Source organism: Dermacentor variabilis, chromosome 5, assembly GCF_050947875.1.
Source record: "Dermacentor variabilis isolate Ectoservices chromosome 5, ASM5094787v1, whole genome shotgun sequence".
NCBI lineage: Eukaryota > Metazoa > Arthropoda > Arachnida > Ixodida > Ixodidae > Dermacentor > Dermacentor variabilis.
This window is the reverse complement of record NC_134572.1, coordinates 152,834,073-152,847,884: the sequence shown is the minus strand read 5'-3', so window position 1 is coordinate 152,847,884 and position 13,812 is coordinate 152,834,073. Positions and strand designations below refer to the sequence as shown.

The window sequence follows — 13,812 nt, the reverse complement described above, 5'->3', positions numbered from 1 at the left end:
ACACTTTCACCTTGGCTGCGTTTATGTTATCTTCAAGAGAACCGAGAGTGACAAGCGTCAGAGCAACTTCAACTCTTGCTTCATCGCTAGCGTTTCGCTGAGCCATGATGCAATTGCTCAGTTCTGTCACGCTATTACAATTGTGGGAATAATACATTGAATAAAACGCGCTGCACCTGCATGCACGAAGAAAGGGAGAACAAAAACCTGGGCAGCACAAGAATAAACAGCATGCACAGCAAATGACTGCAAAGCACCGACTGTACATAGTTGCTGGACCAATTTAAATTGCTGCTAAGAGCGCAAAAACGCAAATAAAACAAACGAACATGCACATTATAAGGCATCAACAATGAAAAAAAAAATTTGGGGGGTTCTACAGTAGCTAAATGCAATTTAAATTCACAGCTTCTTAAAATGTTTTCTCTCTTGCTGCTTTAATAAGCAGTGCTATCTTTCTTGCAGCATTCCTCTGGGGAACCGCCTAAGGAAGTTAGTGCGGTGCCGTGTGTCATCGGCGCAACGCCTTTCCACAAAGGGCCCTTCAGAGTAACAAAAGGGCGTTTACTGCAAAGGACTACTTTTGCCCGTGTGTCAGGGGGTATTAAACACCTCCACCTTTTCAAGGTTGAAGGTTCGAATGAAGCAAGGTTCGAGAATACAGTGCAAGCTCTGCATGCTGTACTCCACTTTACACGTAGCAGGCAACACTTCAAAGGCTAGAGCGACTTCTATGACTGCCCTAATTCACAACCAGCAGCGCACAGAAGATTACACACAAAGGAGAGACATGCATCACATAATTCGATGTAACATGAAGTCTCAGACTTTGGTACAACAAAATTATGACAATGTGTTGGCACATTTCTGCAACCAGTGGCCACAGCCCACTGCTGCACTTGTGATTGAAACATGTTGCATACCTGAAGCACAAAGCTGCCCAAATAAGTTATTTAACATAACCTTAGATCAAGTCGCGATTGTAATATGTGAACTAGTTATTCTATACAAAGAACCACTCATAAAAAACAACCGCACTGCGAAATGCATGTAGTGAAACCTCTTTGATTGTACTACTTGCATCGCTTACTCAGCATTGCCTGCTATGTATGAAACAGTATAGCAACAGGCACAAATGTCTGTTACTATCCGAAAGCCAGTCAGGGACATGCAACTTGCCTCATTGTTGTAACCCAGGGCCTCCAGGAGGGTGCTACGGTCCGGGAACTCGGCATAGCCAAAGCCACGCATGCGACCCTTGTCACCACTTTCTCTAGGCAGGCGCACGGATGACACCTTTAAGGAAGAAAACGGGAAAAAAGGGGAAAAAGGAAAGAAGGGACAAAGTTAGTAACCCAATCAATCAAGTGTACCACGATGCTCTTCACCTTCAAGCCGCGGAAAAATTTGATGACGTCTTCGTCACAGATGTCGTACGGTAGGTTGCCCAGGTAGACTGTGTAGGGTGGTCGGTTGGGGACCCTGGATAAGTCCACGTCCGGGCCCCGAGCAGCCTTTGGAGCGGTAGGGAGGATGATCTTCTCGTCCCTCTTGTAGTCGATGGTGAATTTCTCTGCTTCCGATGCAAATGGGGCGCATGCGAGTCAAGATAAGGGCTTCGCGTTACAAAAGTCGCAACATTCTCATGAAGAGTGAAACGAGGTCAGGGAGATCAAGTGGCATGGCTTCTCACACCGCAGTGTGCTCGAAAAGTAACTGCAGCATACGATGCACGGATCCCAAGACTCAACAAACGGCAGGTGCGGTAAGCACCAAGTCGTTCAAAATCACACTTTACAGGCAGAAAAAAAAAGAGAGCTGAAGGACGCAGTGCTGCAAAGCTGAGAGCGGAAGGGTTCGTTTTCAGTTCATTTAGCTTAGCATTAGGACTTACAATGGTTCAGTAGCTACTACGGGCACCCGGCGAGTAATATCAGCTGCCGCACGGCGTGCATCGCAAGCGCGATGACATTTCACACGCATGCGCCAAGTGAACAATAGCACAATGCCAAGAACAAAGTGCGCCCACGAAAAGGCCTTACCGTCAACGGCTTCATTTTCCATGGTGTCCGCCCAGTTGATACGACGAGTGTTGACCACGGCATATCCCGACGGCGCTTCTTGATCACCACCCAAAAAGTCATTTAGGTTGAGGGTCTTCCCCTTAACCTTATGCTTTTTTCCTGCAACGGAAACACACGTGGCTCAAACTGCGAGAAGTGCAGCCCAGAGCCGGCACGCGTCGCGACACAGGCAGTAGCCTAACGACGCGACGCCTCCCGATCAGTTCCCTTGCTCCGGCAATTCGGGGCACCAAAGAAAAAAAAAAATATACAGCGGGCGCCAAAGAGCTACGCTAAGCTGGCCGTCTAGCGCTAACAAAAAAAATCGCGCAAAAAAAAAAAACTGCTGCCTAACTGTCAAATAGCAGTCGTACGCGCTAGCGACAGCTCGAGTTCTACGTTACCTGGCATGTCTAATATGAATCCGCGCGCAGGACGTTCACGGGGCGCACGCTGAATGAACACGTTGGGCACGTTCGCTATCAGTGGGCACCAAACTTCGCGAGCAGGCTTAATCGCTACCGGCGGCGGACCGCTGTCCGGCGCACCACGATGAAAGAGGCAGACTACGACAGCGCCTGAACTAGTGAAACACTGCGTGACTAACACGCCGAGATAATTGACAACCATACGTGATAACCACGCCGAGCGGAATTTTATGGCGGGCCCACGAGAACACCGTCAGGAGCGCGACCCGGTTACTACTACCATATTTAACGGACGGGCGCCGCTTTAGGCATGACTACGAGCGCGCCTTACGGATGACTCGAGACATTACGCGCATGAAACGCACGATGTGAGCGCAAAAACTGCCCGCTGCATAACCAAAAAACCTCAGAAAATATGTTAAAGAAATCCCACGTATTGACCTACCAGTCGACGCCATGTTGAATACTTTCACGATATGCTAATATTGTAAACGAGGATTAGATAGACTCATTTATCGAAGGAGAAATTTGCGTAATTAATTGAGGGCCCAGATTCCAGAACGATTGTAGTAGCGTATTGGGCCTAATGACGCGGAAAAAACAATGACTAACAATTATAGGTGGCGTGAAGGAATGCGCTGCTGGCGACACCAGTCCACAGCGGGCACCCTGGGCACCATTTCCTCTCCTCCCTCCTCTCTGGTTCTCTGTAGCCTCGTTTGAATGGATGTTGTAGTGAAACTGAAAGTTTCATCGTGCTTTGCGTAGGTGAGCTTGGCCTTCGCTCGCTGGAACCAGTGCTGCGTCCCGTCGTCCATTACAAAAGATCCGAAGAAATGGGACCTCGCGACAATGTGCTTCGCAGTATCGTCGCAATTCGTTGTTGACAAGTAGGCAGCCGGCGAGCGTGTATCACAATGGAAGCCTGCACACCCACGCCTGGCAGTGTGGAGCCCGCAGATGAGGATGCACTTCAGGAGTTCGAAGACTACGAGGCCGTCATGAGTGTGATTCGCAAAGTCACGAAAGGTGGCCTCACCGAACGCGAGATCGAACACTTGCTGGACACGTTTAAGGGAACTTTCGACAAGTATCTCGAACAGCCGTACCTGTTGGACAGTCACTTGAGGGAGATCGTGCAGGCTCTGGTCAATCCTGTGAAGTCTCCGGACTGCACTGACGATATTCTGCACACTTGCATGGCCTTTCTCGTCGTGGTGACCAATGTTCGCGGATACAAAGTGGTGGTTAACCACCTGCCTCACGAGGTAAGTGGGCGTGGGCAGGAAAAGGCCTTGCACTGCGAGAGGAGGCACCAAATTTGCGTTTATAGAGGCAAACGTAACATAACGCAGAACAGAAACGCATTACACAGGGCTTTTCTCTCAGGAGGAGCTATCGGACACATGCTGGCAAATCGGATTGGAGCTGTCACCTATGGAGTAGTGGGTAGAAGGCCAATTGATGTTCCAGCTCATATTGCACATCGCCATACATATGTCAGTGTGCATGCACGACTTTCGTAATGCTATCCGTGAGCGTTTGAGGTGCAGCGTGAACCGCTCAAATGTTATCAGCGGTAGTTTTCGAGGGAACATTTAGACTTGGCAGAGGTACAAACCTGTGCCATTGCTACTTGGTCGTACGACCTCGCCGTTGATAACAAGATGAGACGAAGAAAAGTCTCACCAATTTTCCGCCAATACACTAAAACGAACCATACGATGGGTATCATACCCTAGCACACAACAAATTTTGATAGCATTGCAACTTGGAGTGTCATTTGTGTCGCTCATTGTGAATTGATTCATTTTGATTAATAGCCCGAGAATTTTGTTGTAACAGACACAGGCATTGCCCTGTCATGGGTGTAGGTATGAACCAGCGTTGCTTGCGAGAACACTTGGTATTTCCTGTTATTTAATTAAAGACAAGTGTCAAAATCGGGAATCGGTGCTGGCAGGCATTAACCTTTACGGAGAGTGCCTGTCAAAGCATATATGCTACTAGTTTTAGTTGCCCTATGAGGCCTCGTCCATGGCCAATGTCCATGAGGCCTCGAGGCCCTCATGGACATTGGTAAGCCCTGTCCAGCTGGCTCCATGACTGTGACAGCAGGTGCCGCTGGCAACAAAGAGTGCTTCATATCAAAATCGCATCCAGGCTTCAACCCGTCTTAGCATATCTTCCTCAGTCACAGAGGCAGCTCAAGGACGTACTCACTTTTCAACTCGGTTCCTATTACTGACTCGATTATTATGAATACGGAAAAAAAAAAAATCATTTGTTTAACCCTTTTCTTACAGGGCCCAAATAAATCAACCAAGTTGATCGACAGCTTTTCAACATGTTCCTAAAAATTGCAGTCGAAATTGGCATCCAGTGTTTCTAACACTTATCCAATGGAACACAAAATTTGTACTTTGGTCGACTTGGCTACCTCATTTTTAAGTCACAGCAGCAATGAAGACACAAGCTTTTGCCAGGGTGTCTAATTTTACTATGTCTCAAACATCGGTATATGCTGAAGAGCGCATGTTGTCTTTATGATTGTGTTCGACTAATGTCCAGTGGAGCTTTATTTTTCTCCCCTGCCGGTTGGCTTTTGTTCACCAGCATTTCAACAGTGTGTTTACTGTTTATGGGAAATCCTCACACTACAGTATGCAGTCAATTTCCGACCGACCTTCTACACACACTTGACTAGCAGTTTGATCTCTTACTTTTTTGAGTGCTGCCCTTAATCATTGCTGTGCACTACTGTTCAAACACTGTATAAAGCATAGAAGGCCCCAGCATCAGTTCAAGGTGCATGACTTGGCCAGCTCTCTTTGATCTATAAGATGATCGAACATGATGAATGTGTATGAGGAGGCTTGTGAATTCTACCCAGTCTGACAACCATCCCTTCAAGAATGCAGAAGAAAAGAAAAAGTTGGGGAACGAGGAAGGTGGGGGTGGGGGGTGTTTGCTGCATGGGGTCAGAACAGTCTCTGCACGGTAGGCGCATACCTGCTTTGACATGTGCATCACTGTGGACAATACTGATGCCACCAAATCCGCATATCCGCCATGGTGATGTAGTGGCTTTGGCGTTACGCTGCTAAGCCCGAAGGCACAGAATCAAAACCCAGACGTAGGGGTCATATATCAATGGAGGCAAAACGCAAAAATGCCCTTGTATTGTGCATTGGGTGTATGTTTAAAAACCCCAGGTGGTCAATATTAATCTGGAGTCCTCCGTTATGGCACATCTCGAAATCATATCGGGGTTTCGGCACGAATTCTGGCAAAACACCAGAATTAAAATCTGCATATTATTACTTTTGCATAGTCTTATCTTATATAAGTTGGACTCGAGAAACAGGGCACATAATTTATATAATTCAGATTTTTTTTTAACTCAATGCATTGAGTAAAAATTGCAAGTTACTCTTTTCATGCATGCTTCTTGGGTTGCTTTAAAATTTTACACAGGAATTTCCAAGCACTGCTTTAGGAGTTAGTCATGCTTTACTTGCATTTTAAAAAATGTGATGATTAGGTCACAAGTTTATGTACCATTGTATATGTTGCAACTAACACATCACCCGCCGCGGTTGCTCAGTGGCTATGGTGTTGGGCTGCTGAGCACGAGGTCGCGGGATCGAATCCCGGCCACGGCGGCCGCATTTCGATGGAGGCGAAATGAGAAAACACCCGTGTACTTAGATTTAGGTGCATGTTAAAGAACCCCAGGGGGTCGATATTTCCGGAGTCCTCCACTACGGCGTGCCTCATAATCAGAAAGTGGTTTTGGCACATAAAATCCCATAATTCATTTTTAACTAACACATATAAGTAAAATGTAACATAAAGGCACCAAAAATCTGCATATTTCTGGTGGTAAGAAAAAAGAAGTTAAATACCCTGGTTAGGTACTGAAGGCAGTATCTTTGTGTACACGGAGAAAGTGACTGGCCTCTCGTATTCTTTGCAGTAAAAACTGCTTTTCTTAGGCTGCACACAGAGTTGAACGTGTAATGCCACATGGTAGGTTGGTATATTGATGCTGCGTCTTGGATTTTCATGTGAACTCGTGGCATTTGAAATGCACTTCATTGGGGCTACTTGTCTACAAGAAATCGGTGTCAGTAGTGAAAGCTGTTGGCAAAAATATGCTTAAACCACTATCATAGACTTAGCAGGGTTTGAGTGCGAGCTAGTTGGTACAGGTCATTCATTTTAAACAGTGCCAAAAAACACACGGACAAATACGTGCTTCAATAAAGATGTTGGCAGTCAGCGCTGGTCCTGTGATCCGCCTTGTCTGCGTTTTTTTTTTTTCTTTTTTTGCTGTTTAAAATGAATGACTTCCATAGAGTTCAGCACGCAACCAACTTTGTATCCAGGATTAATATTTTACATCATTACTTGCAAGCATGTGCTGAAAAGGACCGAGGGCAGGCAATGGTGCATTAGGATGTACAATGAGTGGCATGAGCATATTTTCAAGAGCAAGACAGATGCCTGGTGATGAATGACGCAAGACTCCAGTGAAGCAGTAACTGTGGGTACAGAGTCACGGAACTTTCATTAAGCCTTTGTCACTTAAGCTAGGCAGATCTCAAGATAGCTCCAGACTATGTTAAAATGTGATGGTGAGGTGACTGCTTGGAATTTTTACTAGGTTACAGCACTTTTTTTTACAGCATGAAATTGCACTTGAAGTCGAGGATTGTGCTTAGTGGCTCAGTGTGGTGACTTCAGCTGCTATTTGAGTTGTTTGCGTAGATGAATTGTGCCTCTGTAGTTGATAAAATTGCTTTTGTATCCAGTTTTGGATGCGCATTAAAGACTGTATGTGGTCAAATGCTTCTCTCATAGGCCTTCCTGCTGCTTTGGGTCATTAAAACTGTATCAGTCAATCAATCGGCTGTGAGTTCCATCAGCAGTGTAAGGCTAGAAATAAAGTAGTACTCCATATTACAGAGTGGCAACTGTAGCAAATAAAACACTCTTTCAACAACAAAAAATTGAAGTCCCGAGCTCAGGTCTTTCTTTATAGATTGGCTGTTTCCTTTTTTTTTTTACATCCAAAGTAAACAATTGTGCTGCCTTTGCATGCATCAATCAAGTAAATTCATAACACCTTTGCACATCACATAGCTATAGTTGTATTAGCAGCTTGAACAGGAGGCTTCTTGAAGGCTGACCGACAGCAGAACAAAAGTTGATCATGTGCACTGGCATAAGGCAATGCTCAACCTGATGGGGAACACCGAACGAGCATTCAGGCTACTAATTAATAGGAGACGCTTCCAGTTATAGTTGCAGCCTACTATAACTGCACACCGCCTGTAACATTTTAGAATATCATACTTCTTTAAGCATTCTAGTATCCCACGGGCCAAGAAGCTGTGTTTCGAAAAAAATTATGCAGATCCCAGATGCTGGCAGTCGGTGCAGATGTTTGTGTTAATGCCAAACTAGCTGACATTATGTGGTGTTGCATTATGTAGCCGCTCTGTTGATGTCATGCATGCGATGACATAGCTTGCGTTGAAGCACTACATTAGAATGAATTGACTTCTTTTTTGCTTGAACTAAGTGAGTGATTGTCACTGCTTCACATTTAATGATAAATTGCACATCTCAATCAAGGTTTTGGTAAATGACCTTTACGGTTGTACTGAACAATACAAATGCCATTTGTGACATATGAACTAGTGCCATTATGCGAATACTTCTCCTTACTCTTCCTATAATAATGCATTCTGGAATTCCACATGCTAGGCACTGCACTAAGAAAAAGTGAGAACATTTGCATTTTTCTGATGAGACAAGAGTTTTGTGTCCTTGTTTAGTCGGCTGCTCTGTTCTTGCCTTGTGGACTTGCTTGCATTTGAAAAACTTGGCAAGAAGAGAACTTGCATAGGAGTTTTGTGATTGGACAATTGGCCTGCAAAGCCACTGGGTGTTAACAAGTAAACATCGTGTACCCACTCCTGCCTTGGCTACCAAAAGGCGGCCGGCAGTATTGAATAAAATGAAAATTTAAAAAGAAATGTTCTGCAGCGAACATCAGTAGTGGCTAATATGCTAGCTTGGTCGTAAATTCTTGTTGCGATTCTAGCTGACAAAACAAGAGCAGCTTTCTGAATCTACTGGTTTATTGGCTTCTTGCCCGACCAATTCCTTGGTTCCAAAAACCATTATTTTCTTAGGCCATGGTGTAAGTGAGGCATGGTGAGGATAAATACAGAATTAACTGGGACTGTATTCTTTTCTGTCCTTCTTTCTTTTCGCTTCATCTGCACCGTGAATATTCAGTACACAGTCTCACCAACTTTGCAGTGTAGCAACAACTTTTGTGCCACATCAGCCAACTAGAAAAGAGAACCAGGAGGAGGGCCTTTCCTTTGCCCGCGTCGTGCCACTCTCTCTGTTCCACTGACTTAATGGAAGCACCTAAGAAAGATTCATTATTATTATAATCATCTCGGCCTATTTATGTCCACTGCAGGATGAAGGCCCTTCCCAGTGGTCTACAGTTATCCCTGTCTTGTGCCAGCTGACACCATCTTATGCCTTTAGGCTTCCTAATTTCATCACACCACCCAGTTTTCTGCTGTCTCTGACTGTGCTTCTTTTCTCTTCGCACCCGTTCGGTAACTTAAATGGTCCACCAGCTATCTGCCTTGCACATTACATGTCCTGCCCAGCTGCTTCTGTCTTAATTTCAGCTACACTATTGGCTACGCCCTATTTACAGCCTAATCTGCACTGCTTTCTTCCTGTCTCTTAACATTACGCCTACAATTTTTTATTCCATTGTTCACAGTGCATTTCTTAGCTTCTCAGTTTTCTTTGTCAGCGCACAAGTTTATGCCCCATATGTTAGCACTGGTAGAATGCAATGATGCTACACTTTGCTTTAAGTCTGTAAAGACGCCACAGCTATCTTAATTCTCCACAAGGAAAGAGGAAAAGTATCAATGGAGACACAATCTCTCTAATGCTATCCACCACATGCTTAAATGTATTGAAACTATTAGACTGGGAAGGATTGGGAGTGAGGGTCAGTGGGAGAGCCCTCTTGTCTTTTTTGGAACGCACAGCCAGCCCTCGTCGCTGATTGGCTGACACAAGACCTAGCCTTCACAGTACTGCGTGAAGTTGGGGATGTGGAGTTTAGAGCATGGAAAATCAGTTTTGCGAATGCCCTCAAGCCACAGGAAAGTTCATGAAAGGGAAAAATTGTCATCCGGCCGACTGCAGCATGAAGCTATAAAGAAAAAACCATACGGGTTTCTCAGAAAGAAAGCTTCGGTTTATTTTGTAGTATTGTCCTATGGTCGAGTGGATGACACTTTTTTCCCTTTTATGGCGTTTAGGCCAACAGTCAGTCATTCTTCGTCTGTCATGGGCTGCTTTCACCTGGTGGGACGCTGAGTCTGTCTATATTCCCTTTAGAGAGATTAAACTTCATTTACAGAAGTGAGGGCGGCTACCAAGCGCCCTGTAATGCAAAACTTCTAATTTGCTTTTATTACAATCTCCTGATGTGAAACTTACGTAATCGCCGACACAAGCATAAGGTGTTGACCCACAGTGTTGTTTTAAATGCCCAGTCAAGCACCGTCCTCATTTACAGGAGGTCACTTTTGTTTGCTTCCAAAGCGAATAGCATCTCCTACCCTGTCAGGTTTTTGTTATCTGATTGGCAGACAAGAGGCAAGGACCACATAGAAGTGGAGATGGTTTCGGTGGGGCTGAGCCAGCACAGTGAAAATAGATAACCGGATGAGGAGAGTAATGCTAGCATCTGCGATTGGCACTCTTCCCCTTGCTTAGCTTGCGGTGGCTGGTCAAAAATTGCGATGACGTGCAATGTAAAATTAAAAATGATGCTGAAATAGATCCACGGCTGAGAAAACTTGGTAGAGCAGTGTCATAAACGTGCCAAAAGGGTTCAACCACGTTGTGCTGCCATGCAAAAGTGTTATTATACGCATATAAATTTATTCTACCCGGCACCTCTGAGTAGCCTGTGCCAGAGCATTCGGTGGGCAGACATTTTCTATTCCTTTTGGAAAATCTTTGACCAATTGGGGAGGGCAGAAATGGAATAGAAACAGTTTGGAATAGCTTTACGTTATAGCACCTCAAGTCGGGATCTTCATTCTATCATAGGTATTTACTATACAGAGGCAAGAAAGGGACACCATGCAAGAGGACTCATACAAACAGTGCAAGGCAGTCTGCCAACTGATTTTATTGAAGAAACAATACCCTCATATGCTTGTGGTCCAACCTGCAGGGTACTTGTGCTGACAATAAGTGGGGAACCATGCATAACTGAAATGTACAGTCAGCCACAAAAGTTTACGGGACACGGGTTCCACGACAAGTGTTATTGAAATAAATTTGGGGGTTTTACATGCCAGTACCACGACCTGATTATGAGGCAGTCTGTAGTGATGGACTCCGGATTAATTTTTGACCACCTGGGGTACTTTAGCATGCACACCCTATGCACAGTAGACGAGCGTTACTGCATTTCACCCCCCATCAAAATGTGGCCGCCATAGTCGAGATTTGATCCCACGACCTCTTGCTTAACAGTGCAATGCCAGAGTCATTAGGCTACCACAACAAAGTCCCACGACAAGTGTCAATTTCTGCTTTAAGGCATCAAACTTACTATTCGATGGATTGCTATACAGGTTGCAAATACTGTGCTTTGGAAAACAAACTAAAACTTTGAATTCAAGGCTATGCGCCCAGCCTTCACAAGGATTCAGCTGTTTTGTAAATCCCCTCTCCTGTAAGTTTTATGGCTGACGGTACGAATATCTCCTCGATATCCCATGTGGCTGTCTAGGAAACATGCTTTGTAATTGGACATAAATATTGTGCTATAAACCAGTTTAGACCAATAAATTATTATTGCTAACCTTAACTTTTTTTTATTTATTTTGCGCCTATAAGTTGATTTCTAAATGAGGAAATATAAGCCGAACTTGCACTTCTTTTAATTTTCAAGTCGAAAACCAAATGCTGGTACATTGGCGTGATGTCGCAGATTTCAAGGTATTCGGGGGGGCTGCTCGTTTTGGTTTGGTACAAGTTCTTGAAAAATGCTAAGTTCAATTTTTGAATCTTTTAGAATACAGTGTAGTCCATCTTTACGGTTAAAAAAAAGGCCTGTGCAGTCACCACCCAAATCTATGACGTCGCAGCAGGATGGTGCGGGAACTTCAAGGTGGCAGAACCACCCGCATTTAGTTTTTGTGTCTTTTCTGACTTACCAAGCCTCATCTGATGGTAAAGGTGGTTTTTGTGGTATCGTAGAAAGGCAATTTATTAATACAGCATGAAGTGTTATTTCTTCACTGTCCCGTTAAAGGGCCCCTCACCAGGTCTGGCCATTTTGAGATGACAAGTGCAGAGCATACATTGAGCAATAACGATCGTGTTTGCAAAGTATTACATTGCTATGCACCGCGGAAAGATCTGAAATTTCAAACCAAACGCTGTTTTTCCTTCTCCTCGTGGCCGCCGCTCTCCAAGCTGGATGGTGACGTAGTCGTGTCCTGCGCCTACGTTGTCATGTCCACAGTGTGACGTTGCTCGTGGTGACACGTGACTTCAAGAATTATTCAAGACATCTGTTATCTGTGCGATCTGTTGCTGGCATTGACGAATTGAAGTTTAGAGAAATAATAAAACACACAAATGGAAGGTCTGCATGTATTTTGTTTTACTTTGCCCCGAAGAAAGAGAGATGTACTTCCGCTTCATCTGCGTGTTCCCATGGTCGTACGGTCACGTGCACAGGTACCGAAACTATGCCATTTTCTACTGTGTTCAAGCTTAAAATCATGCTCTGCGATCCGCTTGTTCTGCCTCAGTATTCGTGTAGCACTGAATTGTAATGCTAGTCATGTTTCCGTGTGCACAGCACGCAATATTGTGCTCTGCGTGAACTAGACAACAGCTCACGTGCGATGCCGTTGGCAGAAGCGTGTAGCGCCGAAAAAAAGCGAGGAGCGAAAAAAAAGGAATGAAGGCAGCGACTGGGACGTATGCATCACGTGATCCTTGAGGTCCGGTATGGAAGAATGCAGGGAAGAAATTTCGCTTGCATAGGCTAGACGGGGCGAGCGGAGAGAGCCAGTCCTTCTTTCTAGTGGCGCCTTTACCCATCCGGACGACCCAAAGCTGCTCTTCTGGGTCCAAGTTTAGCAGTAAGGTCTCCTGCTGCTCAGCCATAGTTATGATGCGCATAGTGTTAGTGCGCTGGGTGTTGGTGGGTGAGGCTATGATCGAGGTCAGTGCGGGCCTCGCATGCTTTGCGTCGGAGTAAATGCAGTGGCATAACATGGGGGTTTGGGAAAGTTCACGTCTGAAGTGGTCGCCAAGTGGTGGATTGAGATTTACTCACTGTTTTGTGTGCTGGGGGTAGTGTAACCACTTTCTGCGTTAGTGGAGGAGGATTTCTCTGAACATGACCACTCGGTCCCATGCATGACCGCGATGCAGAATAGTGGGCTCGTCAGGATTGAAAGACGCAGGAGAAGGATGATGAGCCCGGTGTGTGAGAGCTCGGGCGGCATTGTGGGCAGCTTTGTTTCCAGCCAGACCAGAGTGACCAGAGGCCCAGATGATCTGGACACTTAAGAGGATGACATCAAACAACTTTCCTGGCCTGTATAGGGGCCATGCAGAACCAAGGGGTGGTGCACTGCACTAACGCCACCAACGGCCAGTCCGGCGTTGTGTTGCCTGCTACCAAACACTGCCTGATGTCGAAGGCCATGCATTCACTGCCTTCACAAGCCATGCAAACTGCGCACACTCACGACGTTTGCGTCTTTAATCAACGGATACACTGTGCTGACACGGCACATACCTTAAGAGCTGAAAACATTTCTAGATAACAAGAAGTTCAGCAACATATTACACTCCTGTAACATGGGAAGGAGAAAGCCTGCTGCATACTTAGTGATGCATTAAGTGATGCAAATGGAGGGGTCAGGCTTCCTCCAAGACATAACGAGCCGAAGTGTAAAGTACACGTGTGGCAAGCTGTTGTCTGCGAGCTTCGGCCTCCTCTCTACGTTGCTGTCTCGCATTGCTACTTTCACAGTTCGGCTTCTCCTGCTTGTTTTCGACACTCAGCTGTGGCTTTGTGCACTCGTATAGCAGGGCCAGATTTGCGGCAGCGACGCTTCTCTTCGACTTTACGTTGTATCCTCTCAGCAGGGGAAAGCAGCACTCGCGGTCGAACTCCTTGCTCCCGCCGCTTTGCATGTCGCACCTCGTTTCTCGCTTGG

General features: G+C 45.5%; 2 protein-coding genes across 4 annotated transcripts in view; one reads left to right on the top strand and one right to left on the bottom strand.

Moving 5' to 3' along the window:
- The window catches only part of LOC142583254 (eukaryotic translation initiation factor 4B-like), a 44,561-nt gene extending 41,474 nt beyond the window's left edge, over positions 1–3,087 (bottom strand). The window contains exons 1-4 of one of the 3 annotated variants that reach the window (XM_075693649.1): positions 2,937–3,087; positions 2,043–2,183; positions 1,389–1,576; positions 1,180–1,296 (exon numbers count right to left, since the gene is read on the bottom strand). In XM_075693649.1, coding sequence (XP_075549764.1) covers positions 1,180–1,296; positions 1,389–1,576; positions 2,043–2,183; positions 2,937–2,949 — 459 coding nt within the window. In that variant the 5' untranslated portion in view covers positions 2,950–3,087. Of the gene's footprint in view, positions 1–1,179; positions 1,297–1,388; positions 1,577–2,042; positions 2,184–2,467; positions 2,755–2,936 lie in introns of those variants that run through there. The other 2 variants (XM_075693647.1, XM_075693648.1) reach the window with 2 other exon arrangements.
- Positions 3,088–3,169: 82 nt separating this feature from the next.
- The window catches only part of Tbcd (tubulin folding cofactor D), a 95,694-nt gene continuing 85,051 nt past the window's right edge, over positions 3,170–13,812 (top strand). The window contains exon 1 of the mRNA XM_075693650.1: positions 3,170–3,759. Within this exon, the coding sequence (XP_075549765.1) occupies positions 3,409–3,759 (351 nt within the window). The 5' untranslated portion in view covers positions 3,170–3,408. The remainder of the gene's footprint in view (positions 3,760–13,812) is intronic.